Source organism: Mytilus galloprovincialis, chromosome 1 (genome assembly GCF_965363235.1).
Source record: "Mytilus galloprovincialis chromosome 1, xbMytGall1.hap1.1, whole genome shotgun sequence".
Lineage (NCBI taxonomy): Eukaryota > Metazoa > Mollusca > Bivalvia > Mytilida > Mytilidae > Mytilus > Mytilus galloprovincialis.
In genome coordinates, this window is record NC_134838.1 from 92,084,210 (window position 1) to 92,109,883 (window position 25,674).

Here is a 25,674-nt window from a genome sequence, read left to right on the forward strand (position 1 = left end):
CAGATTACACCATTTAAACTTAGTCAACAGATTTAGGAAGTGGACTCCAATTACAAATTCAGAAAAGGAAAAATATTAATGACTCGAGAGGGAAGATAATAGTACGGCTAAAATAGTCGTAGTTTATTTAATATGCAAAGAGCTAAAACTAACTCAATTTTGATATTTCTTAGTTAATGAACTTTGGATACTTTATGATGGAACTCGTGACATATTGGTGGTAAATAATAACTGTCAATATACTTAGAATGATCACTTGTGATGACGATTTTTGTTTATTTTCAATGTTTCATAATTAGAAAAAAATAATTCATAAAAAGATACCGATTATGCGGTAAAACTATTGAGTTCCTCTAACAAACAAGTTGTTTTTTTTTTTTTAAACTTACCTTTCCAGTAAATTGATAATTAGCATCTAAAAATAAAAACTGGCTTGCATTCTTTAGTTGTTCGCCAAATGGCCCCTTTTGACCATCTTCAGAAGCGCTTGTAATCTGTGATATCGTACAATTTCCTCTGGTCTTGTCAGTTAAATATTTTATTCCTGAAAAAGGTGAGTACAACTTTTAGAACAAGTGAAACTGTGAGCTACTGCTCACTGATGATACCCCCGCCGCAAGTGGATAATATTAATTAATAGTGTAAAAATATGCAAGTGTTCGGTAAACAGGAAGTTGTCAAGTGATGAATCTGAAAACGCATCACACGGTATAGCTGACTTAGATAAACCCTGAAACCAAATTTCAGAAATCCTTGTATTGTAGTTCCTGAGAAAAATGTGACGAAAGTTTCATGGGACGGACTGACTGACGGACGGACTGACAGACAGAGATAAAACAGTATACCCCCCCTTTTTTTAAAGCGGGGGTATAATTATAATATTTCAAAAACTGGTAATGTAGATGCAGCTATTGTCGTATTTCGTCATGGTAAAATCTTAATCCAACAAAATTTGAACATTTTGTCCATTTGTTAATATTTCATAATTAATAATTATATTTCATAGACGTTCATATGCGATCCGGTTTTTTTTAAATGACAGAGACATTCTTCCAGATAGATATTTTATATCCGTGTGAATAAAGGCAAGAGTAGTATACCGCTGTTAAAAAGTCTTAAATCGATTGAGAAAAAAACAAATCCGGGTAACAAACTAAACCCGAGAAAAACACATCAGCTTATGATGAAAAGAACGAAATAACAGAAGCATTGAAGTGGAACAAATAACAAACGACAATGCAACATCTATGAATGCACGTACTCTTGATGACAACGTTTAATCAATTTATTTTAAAAGAAGCGAAGGCTTGACAAAATTTCATGTTTCTGGCATTAAAATGTACTCTGAAGATAAATGCTTCCTTTCGTTTTTTCATAGGGTTTAAATTTTTTATTTGGCCATCTATCTATTTCTATTGTACTCAGTAAAAATTGTTTTTTTTTTCAACTATGAATGCGCATTTCCTTTTTTCTTGTTAGTTGTGGTTGAACACAAATATTAGAAATCTGTACAAGTATAATGTTATTGATTGAGAAATATATATATAAAAAAAAAGAAAAAAAAAGAGGACAAAACAATCAGCTAAGGAACATATGAGCAACTTATAAATACATTTAAAACTCTTTTATTTTTAATGAGTATAAAGGAAGTATCAATAGTAAGCTACATGTATCATTAAAATACAATAACAGAACCATCAAAAAATAATCTTAAATTCATTTGCAATGGTATCACCGTTGGTTGTTCCACAAATCACACGATCCCGGTGTTTAATTTAGCACACAACAAAGGTTTCATTCTAAATAGAAACAAATATATGATTATTTTGTGGAATAAAATTGCTTTTAAAAGTTCTTTTGTTAAATACGTAGTAACGAGCACATCATAAAAATCTCTAATAACGTAGGAAATAAAGTTACCAAAGCGGCCGAGATATAATACCTGTTGTGAAGTCATGGACTTCACTAAATGAATCTGTATTGTACGTTGTTCTCGAAGATGTCGTTGGTCTGTAATCCATTCTCATAAGGTTCAGCTCACTATCGTACCATATCTATATAAAAAATATGTAAATAGTACAGACGTACAGACGTAACTACTTGCTATTTGTTTCATCTTCCCCTGAGACCATTGTCAATGTGTACAACACTTTTTTTTTAAATTAGGGGATCCTACCATCTAACTAAATATATCACAGACGTAATTGTTATAATTTGAAAAGTAATTAAACCTTGGGTTTTCATGGAAGGTAATAAAAAAAAAACGTTAAGTAACAACTACTGGGGCGAATGGGAAATGACTGCCACAGTATTGATTTTCTATAGAAAACAGAGAAATGTAGACAGTGGTGACTAAACCCGTACGTTTTATGTTACAAACTTTCCCGCAAGAAACAATAGATTGGTTAATGACGGATTCGTTCGGAATGCCCTGGTGCGCTTTTTAGAAAATATTTTGTCAATGTCCACAATTGCTAGTTTGTGTTCTACATGGACCAATTTAAGATGTTTAATATTGAAACAATAATTCCTGTTACTAGTACAATTTAAATAACTTTATCGCCATTAACGTTTATAACTTGGAAAAAATCCGTGTTTATAATAAGGACCTGTACTTGTATTAGCTATAGGTACGATGTCTTACCAAATGGAGTAAGATAACATAACAACTAGTACTATCAGTAAAATGTGTTCCTCAATACAAAAAAAAAAACAATCAAAACTGCTGCTTAAATTTAGAATGAAATTCAAAACAGTGTGGCTGTGGCCATTGATTGACACATTAAATTCATCCATTGACTGGTACAATTTACATGAACGTTTGTCTGTAACGACCACTGTTCACGACGTACCTACGATAGACATTTAAACTGTGGGGTCACCAAAGGTTTCTTAACGCATTTAATTATAAAATAATTCGAAAAATTAATCAGGAATAACCTTTATGTTTTGATTTATATAATTGATATAAATCAAAATATCGTGTTATTTCTGATTAATTTTTTCGAATTACTTTATTAAGGTGTTGAGAACCTTTGGTGACCCCATAGTTTAAGTGTCTTTAAAAAGTACATAGTGAGCAGTGGTCGTTACATACAAACGTTCACCTAAATTGTCCCAGTCAATGGATGAATTTAATGTGTCAATCAATGGCCACAGCCACACTGTTTTGAATTTCATTCTAAATGTAATGATTAAAATGTATCATTTAAATCTTATTTATATCGAAATAAATGTTTGAATGGTTCCCATTAGAATAAACAGTCTAACAGTTACATCTGACAAAATAAACTCACATCTATTGAGGTGATTGCCAGGGACTGTGGGTAAATAACCTCTGCCTTGTAGTGAAAGGAAGAACTTGGCTTTGGTACGGGTCGTGTATTATTTCGCCCGGGACAATATACACCTTTCGGAGTCTGTAATAGAATAGATTATAACTATAATACATATTTATTAATTCGTTATTTAGACTTTATGCCATACCATTTTGTTACCTGTTATAATTGGTGTATTGATGTAATTAAAAATTAAAAATCTTTTACTGCCGACGGACTGACAACATTTCTGTTTCCCAAACCCTCTTGCATGTATTCTTTTTTAGAAAGGTTTGTCATAAATCTATTCTGTACCGAAGTACTTACTACTGAGCTGATGATAAAATCGGGGACTTCTACAATGTATTTAGCAACGAAATAAATAATCTGGGTTATTTCTCCTTCGGTAGATTACATAAACAGACGTTTCTTAAATTGAAAACAAATCAATTTACCTCAAAGACAGAATAGTCGCTAATATCTAATCTGAAGTCAATATAGTCATAGTAATGTTGAAACTGGTGCCTGGTTCCATTTGCTAAGATTTGTTGTCCAGTGGCGATCGCTCTAACGGGTATTTGCTGGAAAGCGATTGGTGTTTTCCAATTAGGAGCTTAAAATTAAAAATGAATGTATAATTAATGTATTGATTGATGTATGCTAAATGTTCAACATAGAAAAATAGTACATGAACATTCAGAAAGATAAAATGTTAACTAAATTTGAAAGTAACCTGTTATGTACCTGATCTAAAGATTATTTTAAAAAGCAAGTGTTCCGTGCAGGTAAATTTTATTATTTGTGTTTTTACTACAATTGGGTCAGAATCGAACCTATCGGATAACGTAGGTTAAAATTGAGTTTTTCTCTTGTTTTCTGTTCACAGCTTTATACATGTAAGTGATAGTCTATCTGGTTTGTCTACATCTATTTTGTAAAATACTATTTTCATACATAAAACAGATACATAATGTCTACAAATTAAAAAAAATCATATTTCATATTACCTAAATTAATTTTTCAAAATTTCCTACTTCACAAAATCATACCATGCTTCATACCATCAAGTTATACCATGGTATAATAATTTGTACCATGGTATAGGAATTCGTACAATGGTATAGTAATTTGAACCATCATACCATCATACCATACCATGGTACCATTCATGCATACCATAGTATAATGGTATTCGTACCATACCATCATACCATAACACATACCATACCATGTTTTACAGTATGCCATCTCAAGTCAGACGTCCGTAGTTCAGTGGTTGTCGTTGGTTCACGTCTGTCATATTTGTTTTTTCGTACTTTGTTTATGTTATTGTGTTTGGCCGTTATTTTTCTCAATTAAATGGTTTCATATTTTTCATGTCGGGCTCTTTTTATAGTTGACTAAATCGTATCTTTTTTTCTTATTGTTGAAGGCTGTAAGGTTTTCAATAATTGTCTACTACATGTATTTTTGACTTAGGTGGATAGTTCTCTCTTTATCAATCATACCACATCTCCTTATTTTCATATATGGCATAAACGTGTTCTGACATACTGTTTCCTTGGGCATTGTAATGTTGCCTACATTTTAAAACACGGTCTTACCAGCAAAAAAATAATCTAGTGTAAATGTTGAGTTTAATTCTTTCCACACCAAGCAAGTTGACCAATGATCAGAATTGATACCTCGGACAAACTGCTGTTGTTTGTAAACCTGAAATGAAAATTGTTGATATATTACACCGACCTACATTTGTTGTCCGTAAATTTGAAATATACTCAGTTTATGAATTCGCGAATCCTTTTATATTTGGATGGATTTGTATCACGTAAGCAATTTAAAGATATTTTGTTTTAATATCATATTTAGTTGTATTGTGTAAGATTTTTTTCCATATATTCATGTAATAAGTTATTGTTGTTCGACAATATCTTTTATTTCACCAAAATGCAATTAGCCAAATCGTGTGCAGTTTTGATTTACATGTGAACTCTATCAAATAACCACAATTAGAATTTCAATTTTAAATACCTGTCCACTCTGTTTCATAAAGTGTAACACACCATTCGTTGTAAGGATATGAGGAACAAGGCCGCTTTTTGCTGGAGTACCAAATATAACCGTTTCCAGGTTTGTACTTAACTTCTGGACTTTACAATGCTGAACTGTAAAAGATTGAGAAAAGTTTTAATAACTAGTCTTTTAGTAAGTCATTTTGGCATAAATGATTGATAATGCCAACAAGTTTTGTTTTACATTGTCTTATCGGGGCCTTTTGTAGCTGACTATGCAGTATGGGCTTTGCTCATTGTTTAAGGCCGTTGTGACCTATAGTTGTTAATGTCTGTGTCATTTTGGTCTTTTGTGGATAGTTGTCTCATTGGCAATCAAACCACATCTTCTTTTTTATAAGTAATGCATTTCCTGAACTTCAGGGATGAAACGGTTATCAAAAAGCATAGTGTATATGAACTTTACCAGTCCGCCAGAAAAAAAAACCCCAAAAAATCTGCCTATATAATAAGTAGCCGTTTCCATATCGAATGGGGACTTTAAACACGGTTCATTCTGTTAAAAGAGTATCGTGCCCACTTCAAGTTCTTATGCTAATACCTTTTTTTTCAAGTTGAAAGTCCAATTTCATTCAAGCCGACCCACATTCAAGATGAAAATTGAGAATGGAAATGGAGGATGTGACAAAGAGACAACAACCCGACCAGAGAGCAGACAACAGTCCAACAATGGGTCTTCAACGCAGAGAGAAACTCCCGCACCCGGAGGAGCTGGCCCTTAAAAATATCCATTTTAGATTGATTGTTTTCTATTTCTTGTCCTGAATATACATTCTATGTTAGGAATTCGAGGCTTAAATGGCACAGTCAATTTACCATTATCTTCATTTAAAATTTCTTGTTTAATCACCAGAGTCACATTTTGTAAATATCCGAAAAGTAATACTAGTTCTTAATTCTGGGTTGTCACCTTTTTTTTTTTTTTTTTTTTTTTTTGAAGCTAAGCTCAGCTTTATACTTTTACTTGAATATCTACACTTTATGAATTCTCCACAAAAAGGTTACCATTTTGAGTTTGTCGAACGATAGCTTTTGATAAATGTATATTGTAGTAATATTTACTCACCTGTATCTACTGTCAACATCTGATTATTGTTATAATCGAGCAATGTCGTAGTCTGTCCTCCGTTTGATGTCTGTTTAACAGTTGCAAAATTTCTACCATAATCATAGTATATCTCTGCAGTTATGGTTTCACCCAAGTCCTTCAAGTTTGCTTCTAATCGTGTGGAAAACGCGTCGGGTAATGTTGGAAATGCTGGATCTGAAATCAAACATGTTGAGAATTCCAATCCATATGTTTTGAAGTAGAAATGATTTGGGTTCTTTAACCAAAAGAATCGAAAAATTATGGCGGTATGCAAAAGCTCGTACGTCGAAGATAAATTGTTGAAACCATGGTATAAAAAACCCGGAAAATGACTTATATACATACAACTCCTTGTTGGAATTAAAATGTGTCATCTTGGAATATTGAGTAATGTCAAGTTAAAACTATGTTTATGTCCTCCTTACTTGTTGGCAAAAACAGTACTGGACATAAAAAGGAATTATTCTAATTCATACCTCCACTCGCTTACACACACTTTTAAGTCTGCTCTAAAGCCATTGTATATTTTCATTAAAAAGACAGGATGCAGATCATGCTGAATCTGTTGACGTCACATCCGTTACGAAGAGTCTTGTGAGAACTATAAAAACTTGCTAATAACAGAGCAGTGAGTCTTTAATGTAGCATTTGGTTTCCACCATTGCTTATCGTGCTATGATATTACACTATGCATATTGACTATCAAAGAAATTTCCTACTGGAAAGCTCAGAAGTTTTGCGCCTTGCACAATGAGCAAAATTATCGGAAACGTTAAACACATGGTGTGACAGACAATGTTAATCATCTCTTATTACATGTTTAGAAAAGAAAAGGAATTGACAATGCCAAATATAGCATTCTTTCTACACATTAATGTTCTATTCTTGAAACTCGATGTGCGAAGTATATTCTTACCATTTGGTCCTGGGGTGACGTTTGGATTTGGTATGCATTGCCCTTTAATGTTTACACCAAAATAAACTATGACCATTAGCAATGCTGGCACCGACGTCTGAAAGAAACATCATGTAATAAATTTTACACATGCTACAATGTACATAAAACTGAAATGCTACCATTAAAGAAAAACATAAAGGAAGGATGTGAAAAGAGTATAACCTAATTGTTGTATATTCATACGAGTTTTATATTCTTAAAAGGTTTTGGTTTCATAAAGGAAAAGGTATAATATGACCAAATAGTTTGCCATTTGATTTCGCAATGTAAAGTTGATCATAAATCAAGCGAATTTGATTCGTTAAAAGTCAACAAGACATTTTTTCTGTCATACATTATATTCAAACAGTTATGAAAGGTACCAGAATTTTAATTCAATACGCCAGACGCGCATTTCGGTTGACTACTTTGAATTTTTTTCTCTCACAAATTTGCCTATGTTGTCCATTATTTTGATTGTTTATTTATTAATGCTTAATGTTCAGGTGCACTACACTTTGTCTTTTTTATTTAGCCATGGCGTTGTTTATGTGTTATACATTTGTTTTTTGTTCATTTTTTGTACATAAATTATGCCGTTAGTTGTTTTACGTTGTCATTTCGGGGCCTGTTATAGCTGGCTATGCGGAATGGGCTTTGTTCATTGTTGAAGGCCGATCGGTGACCTATAGTTGTTAATTTCTGTATCATGTGATCTCTTGTGTAGATTTTTCTCATTGGCAATCATACCACATCTTTCTTTTTTATTTATGAGTTTGAATGTTCCTTGGGTATCTTTTGCTTCTTTTTTTAGAGTATGTTTGAAAGAGACAAGAATGGCACCGTACCAAATGTCCCTTTCGTACCCATCAGAGAACTGCTAAATTAATATATTTACATGCAGAGAGTATGAAAAATTTCCCTACACGAAGCATCAGATTTTACGTCTGCATTTGAGCTGGAAGCATCTGCGTATTTATACACCATGCATATCTCTTTATCATAGATTTTACAGTCGCATTTGAGAAATTCAGGGATGAATAATTTATATATATTCCAAGTCAACCATTGTAAACCCCTCGTTTTTTGTATCATGTTAATTATATTAATATATGAGCAACAGCCTAATATAAAAAATGTTTTGCTACATAATGTATTATGCAAATATTTTTGTTTGTGGAAAAATATTATTCAAAATAAGAAGCAGAACCAAAACACTCTAAAAAGGTGATAACACTAAAATTCGAAATATGAAAAGTCGGCTACTTAGTTTATGTGTTTCTAGTTATAGTTTCTAGACGTAATCTACACAGGTAAAATAGCTACGGACGTTTTACGTCCGTAAAAAATCCGTAAAACGTCCGTATTATACGGCACGTCTACGGACGAATAGTACCACGGACGTAAAACGTCCGTTGCTTCCCATCCGTAAAACGTCCGTAAAACGTCTGTAATACGGATATTTAGTACCACGTCCGTATTACGGACGTTTAGTACCACGGACGTAATACGGATGTTTTGTACCACGGACGTATAACGTCTATTATAATTATGCATTATAATATATATATATATTATAGTATATAACACACTTATTGTAGTATATATAACACACTTATTATAGTGTATAGTATAGTTTGATTTTTATGTAACAGTTGCATTGTATTGCTGAAACTTTTGATGGAACTGTCAATGATAAAATGCTATACTTTTTTTTAAGGTGATGATACTTTTTATTTGCATTTCCTTATATCATGTATATAGTCTCCTAGTGTTCTATCTAAAAAAAATATTCTGATGCAATACACATGCAAGGATTTTGACATAGAACTTTCTGTCATACAGTGACTTGTTGTTTAACAAGTTGAATATTGATGATATCTTTTTAAACATTTTACATGATATTTCAAGAGTAAATCAACAATAATCAGAAGTATTTCAGAGGTGGTCTTTGGTTCATATTTTGCTTTCATGTATTAACTTGATAAAATAAGGCTCTTAGTTTTCTCTATTTGTCATGTCCAAACCCTTTCACAACACACTATATAGTTCATTTTTTTCATTGTTGGAGGACATATGGATACCAATAATAGCTCACTATCACATCATGTGAACTCTGGTGGATATTTTTCTCATTGGCAATTCAACCAAATGTCCTTACTTTTATAAGTCCTTTTAATTATATATCAAGAGTAATTGATCTCAAGAGTATAAATTGAGAATACTGTCATGTTTCCTTTTTACAGTTTTGAATGTATCCTTTTTCTTCAAACTTTCTTAGAACAAACATAATCTTCTTCAAAGTTCAAAATTTTATTTCCAAGGATTTATATTCACATTATAATTTCTCTACTTTCCAAGTCTCTGAATGTCAAAATAAATGTCTTCTTTGTAAATTTAAACGTTCTATTTTTTTGTAAAATTCCCAAGTTTGTGAGGTAGTCTTCTGTGTCCTGTATTCATGGTATTGGTTATTCTTCACCATGTTCACTGTGATGGTAACTGAAATAAAATATTCATAAAGAATATAAATCTAACTTCCATGAATTACATAAGCTAATTGTTATATGTTTGCAAATTCATTCTGTTAATGCAAAATCATTAACTGGTCGGTTTTTTTTTTGCTTATTTGAATGTCCAGTGGCAAATATTTTATGTTTTCTAAATAACAACGTTAACTTATCAAAACATAATATTGGCCAGTCTGACTAGGTAAGTTTGTAATGTAAATGCTATGATAGTCTAAATTTCTGACATCTCAAGTGTGTGTGTATGGAGCAGAAGGAGGCGAGCAGAGTAAGGCTTAATGCATGCATTGAATCAGAAAGTAAGAAAAATAAGCAACACTGTACATGTACAATTAAACTTGAAACAGTTTTAGGTAGATAACATAAAATTATTTAAATGAACTGCAATTCTACAGATGAACTTACTTTGATATCAGGTCTGTTTTGCAGGGCATTCACACCTACATGACATACATGTTCACCAGTAATATCAATCCTTGCCAATAATGTCCTTTCCTTTCATTTGGTAACAAGCTAAAATTGTATATATATATATAAATTAATCAAGAAGTCCAGACAAAAACTATATGTAGTATGAACCGATGCTCACTAATTTATACCTTTCCTATATACTTTTACTTTTAAGTAAATTGAAACAAAATGTAAGCTAACAACAGAAAGAAGATCAAGTTTAAGCTTATAAAAAAATCCTATATACATGTATGTGCAGATTTTAATAAAAGAACAACCTTTCAATGTACCTTGGCAATTGATAAACTTCAATTGAATCATAATTTCCTGTCAATATGCACATCTACATAGTATGTCCTTATTATCTACTAAGTTTCATGAAATTCTGTTGTGTGGATTCAGAGGAGTTGCAATGACAAACTGTTGAAGTAGTAATAAAGCAAATAAGTTCAAAGGGGCATAACTCCTAGAAAATAAAATGAATTGTAATTTCCTGTTGATATGCACATCTACATAGTATGTCCTTATTATCTACAAAGTTTCATGAAATTCTGTTGTGTGGATTCAGGAGAGTTGCAATAACAAACTGTTGAAGTAGTGCATTAAACATGTTAAAGCAAATAAGTTCAAAGGGGCTTAACTCCTAAAAAAAAAAAATTGAATCTTAATTTCCTGTCGATATGCACATCTACATTGTATGTCCTTATTATCTAAAAAGATTTCATGAAATTCTGTTGTGTGGTTTGAGAACAGTTGTGATGACAAGAAACAGGACTTGACGTCAGACAGACAGGTCAAAAACATTATACCCCCAAAACTTCGTTGAGTGGGACATAAAAATGCTGAATATCATGAAACTTAGTTAAATTGTTCATATTTTTTGTTGTAAGCTCCCATTTGATTTTTATAAATTTAAGTTTGTCAGTTTCTGAGTTATAAGATTTTCTTCATACATGTCATAAGAAAAGGGGTGACTTTCAAGTTTTTGGAAATACATGTATCCTTAAAATTTCGTTAAACTTTGATGACCGATTTATAGCTATTAAGAAAACCTCCTTTTAGTTTTCTTTTTATAAATTTCTGATATACATGTGACATTGAGAAATTATTGTTTGTTTGCAGTCTGACAACAGATTAACCAATTATTGCGCAACAGCCCAGTGGATTGCACAACAGCAAGAAATCTTTAATTGAATATACATGTAGATTCAATTCTTGAATTCATATAAACTGCTACTTTTGCATAGGTAATGTTTCTGTATTTAAAATCTGTAGTACTGGACATTTACTTTTGATATTCAGTATCATAACTTTCTTTACTTAAAAATTATTGTAACATTTAGGTACAGTACATGTATAAGTCGTTCCCAAACCTAATTACAAACATTAATGTGTAAACTATGTAAAAGTTTCACAGTCAATGAACCATGATGAGGGGGTGGGGCTATATAATCTCCATGGAAACAATACTTGCAAATGCCAATAAATTTGCATACCAAATATTATTGACTAAACATAAGCAGTTTATCTTAAACTGATCTAATCACAAACTAATACATGTAAACTAAGATAAGTTTCAAAGTCATTAGACTGTGACTGAGGGGGCCAGGCCAAATATTCTCCATGGAAATGAGATGTGCCAATGCTTATACAACTGAATACCAATTAACATTGCCCAACCACTAATGGTTCCCCTTGAACTGACTTAATCACAAACTAATACATGATTATGATAACTTAGAAAAAATTTCAAAGTCAATAGACCATGACTAAGGGTGCGGAGCCAAATTATCTCCATGGAAATGAGATATACCAATGCTTATACAACTGCATACCAAATATCATTGACTTACCACTTGTGGTTCCCCATAAACTGACCTAATCACAAACTAATACATGTATGAGCAAAAGTTTCGAAGTCAATAGACCATGACTGAGAAGGCAGGGCCAAATAATCTCCATGGAAATGAGATGTGCCAATGCTTATACAACTGCATACCAAATATGATTATCCTATCACATGTGGTTCACCATAAACTAGACCTAATCACAAACTAATACATTGTTGATGCCGTCGCCTCCGAAGCTACAGAACTACATATTTTTTGGTTCAGAAATAGTACATAGATGCATAAGTAGCTGTGTAACCAATTTCAAGTTCTTTGACTACATTTATTCAGAAACATATAATATGTCAAATATTTATTTACAATCCAAATTAGGACCTGTATCAAGGAGTAAGAAACTTGTCAACATTTAAGTGAAGCACTAATTATAAGAATTTTTGCATACATGTAGCAATATAATATTTCCTACAGAAAGTAACCAAAAGTTAGTGTGCAATAAATTCTATTATTGCATAGCAATATAATATTTCCCACAGAAAATAACTAAAAGTTAGCGTGCAATAAATTCTATTATCATATACTTAGACATAATAACATATGATTTTTACCGTATGATAATAGCATTAAATTAAAGTATTTTCTATATTTTTCGAATTGGTGCTTAGCAGGCTGATATGAAAAGTTTATCACATGCTTCGATTGTTATCACATGCCTTTCCGTAACGTTATCACATGGCATTCCAGTGATACTCGGCAAATTCCGGAAAATACACCTTAATGCTACGTTTTCAGTGAAAAACATTACAAAGTAGTGTACAAAACAATTATATGAATACTGGAAAGTATATTGTGTAAAATAATTAAATTAAATTAAAAAAAAATATTAAATAAATGCATTTTTTAAGTTTTTCTGAAACATAATTTAGAAAGTTACTTTAAAAAAAGTTGACTTTTCCAAACAATTTTCATCATGTATATTGTTGAATTATTTTTTTGTCGATTCATCCATATTAAAATGTTTTTTTTTTTTTTCTCTCTGTTGAGGCATATGATAGAAAGATTTCTTATTGAATGTATCAAATTTGGGGTCCGACGTCCGTGAAATTTTTACTCTTTCAAGATCTTTTCGGGAACCACGTAGAAGGATCAATATATGAATCTGTTATTTTTCTCTACTGTTGAAGCATATGATAAAAAGATCATAACATGTCATTTTTCATATCGCATGTATTATCAGCCCTCGGTCAATATCAGCCCTCGAGCCATGCGGCTCTTGGGCTGATATTGAACCTAGGGCTGATAATACATGTATGCGATATGAAAAATGCCATGTAATAATCTGATAATATTGCACTAGTGCAAAAATCTTCAAAAAATCATGACGTTATCAATGACAAACTCTTAGTTTAAACCAATTTTTACTTTCAAATATTATATTGCTATACAATAAAAGGGTTATTGCATGAATATTGGGGTATATTGTCCCTCGTAGAACATATATATATATATATATATTGCACTCGCAAGCTTATGCAATATAAAATTCAACTCAGGACAATATTCCCCAATATTCATGCAATAACCCTATAATATTGCACCAGTGCAATACATCTTCAAAATTATTGCATGAATATTGGGAAATATTGTCCCTTGTAGAACAAAAATTGCACTTGAAGCTCGTGCAATATAAATTTTACTCATGACAATATTCATGCAATATCCCTATATTATAACTACAATTGCACAATATTAATCACTTTACCATAAGTTATTATAAAAAAGAAGATGTGGTATGATTGCCAATGAGACAACTATCCACAAAAGACCAAAATGACACAGACATTAACAACTATAGGTCACTGTATGGCCTTCAACAATGAGCAAAGCCCATACCTATTGCTTGGTGTCAAGGTAATTAAGAATCTCAAATTTGATAAAAATAATTAAGCACGTATTCTTCATTTTGTGGTTTAAACTTTCTTTAGACAAGTAAGATGCTGAAAGAATATAATATACAGATATAAACAATACCAAATATTCACATTATTTTTTCAAAATGGTCTCAAAGCTTCAAATTTGCAATTTCTTTAATGAAAAATGCACCAAAAAAAAATAATACCTGTAACTCTTCGGTTTTGTACATTTCATGAGCAGGAGATTATCATGATTATATAATTTAGTCAAATACAAACTTATAACTCCATAAAAGTATCGTGCTTAAGCCTTTACATAAATTTCAAGAAAATCAACCAAAAACTGACCAAAAAAGGACTCATTTTTGCGGAGTTATCTCCCCTTCCAATGTTAATTTCCAAAGGAAATATAAAATGCCACTTTTGAGTTTTCCTCAAGTTAGATTTTATGGGACTTTTTTCTGTGTATATAAAGGGCATAACGCTATAGATTAGAACTAAAACATTTTCTGTTTTAATTAATTTGAGGTTAACCGTTTCCTCCATAATGACGCTTTTTGACCCCACCCACCCCTTTACTCCATAATGACGCCTTTTGACGCCTGTGTAGTACCTCAGTTGAAACGCATTGACTACAAAATGTCTGCATATTAAAAAAGACTTTAAAAAAATTGTATCCAATATGAAAAGGATATTCAGGAGAATATCCGACTTGAATTTCATTGATGAAATGTTCGTTTTTACAATGCATTAATACTTTAAACCTGATGATTTTTTTTTTATTGAAAAAATCCTATGCGAATCAAGTTTGTAAAAAAAAATTCCATGGAGGAAAGGGTTAAATCTTAGTTAAATTGTTTATGGTTTTGTAAAAAAAAAAATTTGTCACTTCTAACTGTTAACATGGATAATTTTCAAACTTTCCCACAACAAGAATCAAAACTTGGAACTCTATGACCTCAAATTTTAAAATAAATCTTGGAAACTACATGTCCATGATTTACCGAGTTTGACAAGAGAGCAAAATTATCAAATAAACTAGGCATCATTTTAATATAAACATACCTCTCATCACAAAATTATTCATTGACTACTGCTCCTCTGTGCTGATATGCACATAAATCAATATAATGACAATCTATGAATCCACTATATAATCTAGACAGCAATGACCCAAATGAATTCTGTTCTGTTGCTTATCTTCTCCTACTTCTCAAAGTACTTGTACTTGTACATTCTTTGAAAATGCTAAAAGAAATAATGTTTAATGAAATGAAGTTATAATATCTGCCAAAATTGCATTTAATATTTGATCTTGCAAAATTGGCTTAGTTTTGATCTTTTAAACTAGACCAACAAACTTTCCCTGAAAAAAAAGGATAGCTCTTCTTAACCTGGTAAACATTTTAACTCCAGGTCAAATTTGCTCTGAATGCTTTAGTTTCTGCTTTCAGAGAGCCAAAAACTGCATTTTACCCCTATGTTCTATTTTTAGTCATGTTGGCATGTTAGTTAGCAAGAGGGGTCATCCGACACATATTTCTAACTAAATAAGTGTAATTTAGTGGTTCAATTTGTCTTATCTTGCTGTTTATCATATTTTTTTTTGTTCTGTTTTTTATATTTTACATTGTATAAATCAGTCTCTTAGTTTTCTTGTTTGAATTGATTTGCAAATTTGTGATTCTCATATAGGGTCCTTAAAAACTGAATATGCAGTATTGGCTTTGCTCATAGTCATTGTTGAAGGATGTAAAGTGACCTATTGTTGTACATGTTAACAGTTAACTTCGATGTCACTTGATTTCTGGTGGAGAGTTTTCTTTTCTTGTTAAGGGTGCAATCAACAGTTTTTTTCTATGACGTCATATTTTGAGGGACCATGTATAAGTGACCCTTAGTGGTGGACTGATTAATAAAGATACTTGTATAAAACTAGATATCACTGGAATCAGAATGTTCTCTAGTTTATAATGGAATAAAAAAAAGTGTACTTTTAATAGTATAAAAAAGTTTTATCCAGAGAAACTGGGAAAAACATTGCCTAATTTAAGCTTAAACAAGAGTGCACACGCTGAAATGTCTCGCCTTCTATACTAATCATTGATATTATGTTGATAGTCCTAAGTATAAAGCTAAGCTTTAATACAACTGTCACATAAACTTAACATTAACCAACATAACATGAGGTCAAGGTCAGATGACACCTGCCAGTTGGACATGTACACCTTACAGTCCTTCCATACACCGAATATACTAGCCCTATTGCTTGTAGTATCTGAGATATGGACTTGACCACCAAAACTTAACCTTGTTCACTGATCCATGAAATGAGGTTGAGGTCAAGTGAAAACTGTCTGACAGACATGAGGACCTTTCAAGGTACGCACATATCAAATATAGTTATCCTATTACTTATAATAAGAGAGAATTCAACATTACGAAAAATCTGAACTTTTTTTTCAAGTGGTCACTGAACCATGAAAATGAGGCCAAGGACATTGGACATGTGACTGACGGAAACTTCGTAACATGAGGCATCTATATACAAAGTATGAAGCATCCAGGTCTTCCACCTTCTAAAATATAAAGCTTTTAAGAAGTGAGCTAACACCGCCGCCGCCGGATCACTATCCCTATGTCGAGCTTTCTGCAACAAAAGTTGCAGGCTCGACAAAAACCTGAAATCAGGTCATGTGCACACCCCTGAAGACATGATACCTGCACATTTTTCATAATCAAAGTTGTATGAATTTCATAGATTTTTACCTGGTTTTCAAAAAATTCATGCTTCAGGGTACGTTCGCCTGCTCCATAAAGAGCTACAGTGTCTGCAAATAAGTTTTCAATTTTCACTGCCAAAAAAAAACAGACTGTTTACAGTGTTGTCTCCCCTCAAAACATGTATATTTAATCTAATTTTTTTAATTATTTTAATCATTCAACCTGCTTTAATTAAAGTTAATTAATATATCTTTACAACCAAATACAAAAAACATGATACTTTTTCACCAATTATGTTGATAAAAAGGGACTTCCCTCCATGTCTATTTTTAGTTGGGGAATAACCCCTAGTTTTTATACGAAACTGTTTATAGCAACCTAAACAATATTTTATTTTGAAAATAAGGGAGCTACCATTTGATTTTTATGGGGGGGGGGGGGGGGGGGGGGCTAGGATGAAATTTGAAAAAAATAGGCAGGACAGGAGTTTTGAGTGTAAAAAAAAGGCAGGATGAGACACTTTGCAAAAAAAATGCAGGATGACAATTTAGGTAAAAAAAAGTCGGAATAAACTAATAAAAAAAAAGGCAGGACCGAATAGAGTGAAAAATAAAAAAAATGCAGGACAGAAATTACAACTGAAAAAAAATGCAGGACAAAAATTTTCATCCTAGCCCCCCCTAAAATCAAATGGTAGCTCCCTAATTATGTAATTTAAACATTATTATCATAATTACAATATGACAGATTTATAAGTGGAAAAAAGTGAATTTACACTTTTAAAAATTCCTCTATTTTCTCATTCACTATCACCATGATCACCACATTTTTTGTATTTTTATATTATAATAACATTACATGTACGTACATGTAAAGCAGACCTTTCACCTTCTCAAGGAGTCCACTTCCCATGTACAAGAGGAGGCCCAAACAGCTTGATTTTGAGTAAGCTAAAAAAAAGTTCAAATAGATTATGATACACTAAATAAATACATAAATTACATGTACATAATAATTTAATAATTAATATGAATCCACAATCATGGTTTCAGAAATGACACATCAATTTAAATCAATAGATATCATACATCTGCATTGGCTAGAGGTACATGTATAGGGGGAGGGTTAAGATCTCATAAACATGTTTAACCCCGCTTGAATTTTGCGCCTGTCCCAAGTCAGGAGCCTCTGGCCTTTGTTAGTCTTGTACTATTTTTAATTTTAGTTTCTTGTGTACAATTTGGAGTTTAGCATGTTTAGTATGGCGTTCATTATCACTGAACTAGTATATATATTTGTTTAGGGGCCAGCTGATGGACGCCTCCGGAATTTCTTGCTGCATTGAAGACATGTTGGTGACCTTCTGCTGTTGTCTGCTTTATGGTCGGGTTGTTGTCTCTATGACACATTCCCCATTTCCATTATCAATTTTATGTATATTAAATTTTTATATCAGTGTTTTCTAATTTCTGGGTAGTCTAGTAGTCCAAATTATTATGACGTCTTGAAAGGCTATTATAATATAATTTTTTTGGACGCTTTACTCTAATGTACAGTAAGGCGTCAAATAAAAAAAATGTAATAGCCTTTTAAGAAGTCATAATTATTTGAACTAGGTAGTCTAGATAAGTACAAATTTATGTAATATGCAGACTTTTATTTTTTATATAAATTAAATAATAATTATATTCATTTGGTTTTTACCCAAGTCATGCAAGTTGGGCAAGGCCATTCTTTGCAAGAGTATATTTTACAGATTTTAACCATTTTTATATAAAGTAGGGCAATTTTTTTTTAAAGCAGGACGAGTTGGTAAGGAAGCCACCACTTGACTTTTATGGGGTGGGGGCTACGATAAAAATGTTATCCTGCATTTTTTTTTTAAAGTTGACAGAACTCCAGTTCCGCATATTTTTCAAATAACATCCAAGCACCCCCCACACAGGCACTTAATTGTCTCAGAAAAAAAAATCCTATACATGTATATATGTATGTATGTACTGGTAAATGCCTCCGATATCCGAAGAACCCCTCGAAAACTGCGAGGGTACAGTGGCATCCATGTACACTCCCTAACGGGATTAATGGAGATGTGTCACTAACGTATGTTTATACGACAATTATTTTTACAAGGACAGTCAATCCCCACCCAACACAAAGGGAGTGCTAGGACACCGGGCAGTCTGTTATTATGGTGGAGGAAGCCGAAGTACTCGGAGAGAACCACCGGGCCACTCGGTGGAAAACAGACAAACCAGAGAGATATCAGAAGATTGATCTCCAGGTCAAAGTAAGGGACAACTTTGACCAACCGAGGCCCCCAAAGTACCCATTCTAGTTTAAACTCCGGTCTGGGTACCAGAGATGTGTGTGAGAGGGTGAAAATTACCCTTCTGATGTGCTGATATTTTTAGCACCCCGAGTGAGAATCGAACTCGGGACCTTCAGCACTGTAGCCATCGGTCTTAACCACTAGACCACGAACTCACATTATATGTGCATTTGTATTAAATATGTATTATATTAAGGTATATTGGGAATTTTTTTTCTGAGACAAGTGCCTGTGACATGGTGACCCCCCACCTCCAATAAAACTCACATGGTAGCTCTCTTAACAAGAGTGGGACATTTTTAGAAAGGGAGACGTGTTGTTAAAAAAGTAGGCCGTTTTGGCAGTGGGTCGAGTTGACTTGCGTCCGTTCTTGCCAATCTTCTGATCTTTGTCAGACTGATTTTCGGGTTTGCATGCGATGAAATTTATAAATTCAAATGTTTTTTCGTGAAAAGTATATCACTAGCATCTTCTTAAATATTTGCATGATAATATTTACCTTTCGGTGCGCTTTCCAAGTACAAAATAGCGGGTATGTAAATAATCCATCAAAAAGACACACAACTTTCTTGTTTAAAACCCGTTTTCTTCAAGTTAATCGACAAGCAAACCATTTCAATTTATCTGTTTATAATAACTTGTTGATCCAACAGTTTTGAAAAACCAGAGGTCCTCGTATTATCTATCAGACTAGTATACATCTTTCCATTCTGTTTAACTGTAAAACATGAATTCAGCAGCCGACGAGCGTCCATGGATGAGTTGCGTCATAGTGTAAAAAACGGCAACGGTGATTTTTCCGGGTTTTCGTATTCCATTTGTCAAGCTTTCGAGAATACACTTTACGATCATTTACGTATATGATTGAGAGTTAGTCCGGAACCCGGTCTGGAATCAAGAATGGGGATTTAAGTATTGAAAATAAATACAAAAAAGTTCAGAAGTGGTACACTGAGTATTTTAAAATAGGCCTCTGTTATAAACAAGGATTTGTCTACAAATCAGTCACGGCCGCTTTATATAAAACTATGAAGAAATGAATCGGAGACATAGGTAGCAATACACAGTTAGGAAAAAAACTTAAAATTGACACTCATAATTTTTAAACACCCTCTTTCCCCTCCTGTCTAACAAAGAAGGCTTTATATGTGTGTTATGCATGTATATACTTGTAGAAAGAGAATCTTCCATAGATTTGATTTCTAATGGTCATAAGGGTGAAATATAATCCCTTTTGGGTGTAACCATGGCAACAATCTGCATTTCTTAGATACAAAATATAGCAAAAAAGGGGGGTGAACATGTCACAAAAGTCTCCAAAATTTAGTCTAAAGGAAAATTTCAATGAATTACAGTGATACCTTTCCTGAATCCAGAGGTTTATATCTATCAAGTGGTCCAAAAAAAATCATATGTCTTCCTGCTCGTTTTTCCATAAAATTGAATTGAAAAGATCGAGCGCAAAATCTTTGTTGATAAACACTACAATAATTTATGGACCTATTTACGGTACGGATATGAAAATACGGACTGTCAATCATTGAAATGGCCTATAAAACATGTTCAAATCAATCTAAATGTTCATATAAACCCACTAAGAAGGCTATATTATTCTTCAATTATCTAAAAATCAATTTTATTGTACAAAAACTTTCATATTTAAAAAATTCACAGGGGCCATAATGCGAAACTAAACTTCTAACTGTGTATTGCTACCATAGGCCTAAATGACATTATCATACATCAGTGGCGGATCCAGGGGGGTTGGACCCCCCTTTTTGGGACGATCAATGTATTTGCAGGGGGACATGGCCGTGAGAACCCCCCTACCCCCCCTTTTTGTAGCCGTCCCGCCGGCTAGACCACACGACCACCTGGGCCTCACAATGAATAAAGTTTTCGGTGGCCGTGTGTTACCTTTCCTCGTCAGTTTTAATCTAGCGTCGTACTACATTACATGATATATAAGCCATGGAGATGTTATTGTTCAGTACAAATTAATGCAAGATACAGTCACAGAAATTATTATATGTATAAGAACGTCTAAGTCAGTGACAACTCTACAACAGATTTATCCATCGGATCACCAGCAATGATGGTGATACATGGCTGTGTATATACATATAGTACAATCTTTATGAATTTGGTATGATATATATGTCTGTATGTTTGTCATGATGTTTGTGTATAACCAATGTGTATTGTCTTGGTATCAATCCTATGATTTTGGATTTCAAACCAATAAAAATTACTGACTTACTTACTATACACATCCTAGCTTAAATCAGAGAAGAATTAAAGTCTTGGACACTTATTATGGGCGGGGGAGGAAGGGGGGGTCACTTATGTTTTCATTTAAGTGCAATCAAAATTTTACCAATCGGACAGACCTTCAGTTAAAAATTCGTGTCAAGCTCTTTTGTAATCATGATTATTAGGAAACATCTTATAAGTTTTCCTACTGTCTCCTTGATTTACTCGATACAATTAAGATTCTAATAATAGCCAGTGCTACATTATCAGCCTGATAGATCCTTGAAATGGCTAAATTTTGGACTTGACAATATATTTTGTTTTATAATTCTCCTCCTATATTCAACGTTAAGCTCACAAGATCTTGTGGACGACATCAAAAGTTCAATGTGGAATAAACAAAACTTAATTAACATAGTTTTTTCACTGCCCCCCCCCCCCTTCTTTACTTAATTTTGGAAAAAAATGATTGAATATACATGTAAAATTGATGTGAGATAAGCAAAACTTGCAGCAGTGTTTACCCATCCACCACACCCCTAAACTATTTGATTTAATTTTTTTTATCCTACATTGATCTTTTAATGTCGTCAGTGTGTCACTTATGTTATCATGTCGAATCAAGTCAAAATTGTACTTACTAAATTTGCAATTGAGATGTAGGTTGCCAAATTTTGAGAAGCCACGGGAAGGTCCGAACTGTTCGCTAGTACATGGCATGACTAGTGGGGCCTGTTTTTTTAACAGTCAGTGCCCCCCACCCCCCCCCCCCCCACCCCCCATCCCTTTATACAAATTTCTGGATCAGTCAGTTTATGTTTAATGGTAAGTTTAAAGGGACTTTAAATATTGATATTTTTATCTTTTATTCTCTGTCTTATCTCGTTTGATTGTATTTTTTGTTACAAATTAATGTAATTGGTATCCTCTTTCCAATTTCATCGTTAACAATAGACCTACAGCAAAAGGCCCTGTACTTTAATTTTCTGTCTTGCCTAAAAATACTTTAAATAGTACCCCTTTCTTCCCATAGTCCCACAATAAAATAGAAGCTTAGCAGGTAATTTGCTCTTATTCCACACCAAAGGAGGATAAATGTATGATAACATTTTAATGTTACCGGCATTATTCTACATACATTGATTCTGAGACTACTTTAACATATACATTCTAAGGGCTTTAATATATTAAAGGGCGGGTACAAAATGTATAAGGGACGAAGGAACACCATGTGACTATTGCATTGGTTGTTGTGATTAAAACATGATAAGAGTGGTTCCTTCCCCCTGCATCTTATGATCCTCATTGAACAGTAGAAACTACTTCAGACATTAAACAATCTGAAACTTTTCAGGTACTTTCTATATGCTCATGTGCAATTTCTTGTTAGCATAGTTTTGTACTTGGACAGATAATCAGAATGATCAACAATCAAGTATATTAGACAACAGTCAGGTCTATTGCCATTGGTGAAACCTGGTATGAGGTAATTTTAATTCAGCCTTGTACAATATATACATAGACTACAGTCATTTTTGCTCAAGCATTGCAAATAAGGTTAAATGTTAGATGTTTTATATTGTTTTAACTGCTTTTATGGCAGTTATTTAACCATCCATCATTAGCATGATTAGTTGGTTGTTTGAAAGACACCCAGCAGTGGCAGATCCAGCCATTTTAAAAACAGGGGGGGGGGTCCAACTATATGTCCCAATTCAAATGCATTGATCGGCCAAAAAAAGGGGGGGGTTCCAACCCCCGGACCCCTTGGATCTGCCACTGCCAAGCACTCTTTGTATTTATAATTCAACTTAATTGTAATTACAACCTTTAGAAAAAAATATAGAAAGATTTTTTTCAATTTCTTTTTTTTGTAATTAGGTCAAATAAAATAATATCTGTGTTCATGCTATTCAGCTATTACATCTTTGAAAAAATAGGATAGGTAGGGATTTTTTTTTATTTTACATTTTACATATTTTTCATTGACTCTTTGGGCTGATGGGAGAGAAATTCTGACATTAACAGTGCTTATTGATAATTGGTACGCTATTTCTAGGCTTAAAATATAGGGTAGTTGCGAATGGATGTTCATAATGAACAAAAGTTAATTATTTTAATAATAAAAAATTATATTAGTACATGTATGTCATTTATTTACTCATATTATGCAAATATTTAAAGTTATAGCCTTGAAGCAGAGATTCACTATACATATGTATGTCTGGCATGCAGAATGTTGAAAGCAAGTTAAGAATTTTACTTTATACATGTATAAGCAGTCGTGCGTATATCATGCATGGTACTTTTACATCTTTGAATATGATACAGCCGTAATACGGATGTTGTAGAAACGTCCGTAATACGTATGTTTACGATACGTCCGTGAAACGGACAATGCGTTTTACGTCAGTTTTTACACGTACGTTTTACGGATGTATTTTTACAGACGTTTTACGGACGTAACCGTTTCATCCGTAATACATCCGTATTACGGATGTTTTACGGACGTTTATTACCACGGCCGTGAAACGTCCGTAGCTATTTTACCTGTGTACTCATGGCTTGATTGGAGGCTCTTTTTACATATTTTATTCCAAGTATCAGACACTCTCAAAGAGAAATAAATAAATTTGGTGTATTATGATTGGTTAAAAGTATTACTTTTATTTTCAATGTTGTCAATTTTTATGGTGACACGCCCACTCTGACGTTGTGTATTCATACGCCAACATGTGTGTACGTTGTTATCGTTAATATAAATAATATAAAAAGTTCTTTGAGCCTTATTTTTGATAGAAATTTATTTATAATGAATGGTAACAATTTCTTTTGAATTTATTGAACCATAAAATCAATTCGCGGATTTTTAAATGTGAAGAGTCAAAAATTAATTTTATGGTTCAATAAATTCAAAATAAATAATAGCTATTCATTAAGTATACCGCATATTTATTTATTTTTATATACAAACTTTAAACAAATTTTGATTTCAGTGAAAATGTTCTGAAGCTACCGAAATTATAACTCCTTGCATTTTCTTCAAAGTGTCTATAACAGCTATCTTAGTCGATAAACTTTTTCAAAAACATAAAATAGAGAATGAAAATGGGGACTGTGTCAGAGACAACAACCCTCCCAAAAGAGCAGAAAACAGCCTAAGGCTACCAATGGGTCTTCAATTTACGTTTGTATATGCATGGGGAAAGTAAATTCGGAAGGAAACAGTAAAATCACACAAATACTGATCCCCGAGGAAAGTTTAAAACGGAAAGTCCCTAATCAAATGGCAAATTTAAAGCTCATAAATGGATAACAACTGTCATATTCCTGACTTGGAACAGGCATTTGCTTATGTAGAAAATTGTGGATTACATCTGGTTTTATAACTAGCTAAACCACTCAATTGTATTGCAGTCGCATGAAACTCCATTATATTGAAAACGATGTGTGAACAAAACAATGGAAAAGTTTAAGTTCGACAATGCAGTTATGAACGAAACCTTAAAACACTCTTATTTGTGATTGTTTTACTGATCTGTTTCTTTAGAAATATTTTTTAATCCTTTCATTTCAAAATTCAAATTTTCTTTTTTACAAATGTCTATAAATAGCATTCTAAATTATGTTATAAGGGTCTACTTTTCAACACAAATGATACATATATGGTGCAATAAATTTATGTAATACAGGGGCAAACGTGTTAATTTAAATTGTGAATTAACAATATAAAAAGTGTCATAATAACAAATGATTTTGTTGTCGAAGCATGATATATATCAAACATACTCGATATTTCACCTCTGAACATACCTTCATTTTTATAATCTCCGTACCTATTATACTACATCACTGGGTGGACTTCAATCAATTTTTATTAATACTGTTTATTTATCTAATCATTATCAGCTACACTAATATTGTACGTGTATTCGGTATGTTCTAAGGAAGTTGATTTTGTGTAAATGTGATAGCAGATTTTCAATTATTTGTATTAATGTATTATTATGTAATATTCAATTGTCCTGTGTTACTGATAAACGGAAAATAACAAAATTACCAAATTTTTCAATCGCTTATTACATAAAGTGATATACGTACAACATAATGTACGACTGTACCATGGATATACTGGCAGGTGACTTCATCAGACGTCTGCGGTAGAACTAATTTGAAAGTAAATATTTTTCAAAAATGACTGACTAGAAATT

General features: G+C 32.6%; 1 protein-coding gene and 1 long non-coding RNA gene across 2 annotated transcripts in view; both read right to left on the minus strand.

Annotated features, from left to right (window-relative positions):
• Positions 1-25,346, minus strand: part of LOC143044643 (uncharacterized) — a 51,692-nt gene extending 26,346 nt beyond the window's left edge. The window contains exons 1-9 of the mRNA XM_076216704.1: positions 25,277-25,346; positions 7,396-7,492; positions 6,456-6,653; positions 5,349-5,482; positions 4,922-5,030; positions 3,773-3,930; positions 3,297-3,419; positions 1,943-2,054; positions 390-544 (exon numbers count right to left, since the gene is read on the minus strand). Coding sequence (XP_076072819.1) covers positions 390-544; positions 1,943-2,054; positions 3,297-3,419; positions 3,773-3,930; positions 4,922-5,030; positions 5,349-5,482; positions 6,456-6,653; positions 7,396-7,492; positions 25,277-25,282 — 1,092 coding nt within the window. The 5' untranslated portion in view covers positions 25,283-25,346. The remainder of the gene's footprint in view (positions 1-389; positions 545-1,942; positions 2,055-3,296; positions 3,420-3,772; positions 3,931-4,921; positions 5,031-5,348; positions 5,483-6,455; positions 6,654-7,395; positions 7,493-25,276) is intronic.
• LOC143044637 (uncharacterized) lies at positions 9,711-20,259 on the minus strand. Its single transcript, XR_012968744.1, has 5 exons — positions 19,710-20,259; positions 17,747-17,828; positions 15,220-15,402; positions 10,350-10,457; positions 9,711-9,918 (listed from the first exon to the last, which is right to left on the minus strand). It is a non-coding gene; the product is annotated as an uncharacterized LOC143044637 (long non-coding RNA).
• Positions 25,347-25,674: the final 328 nt, after the last annotated feature.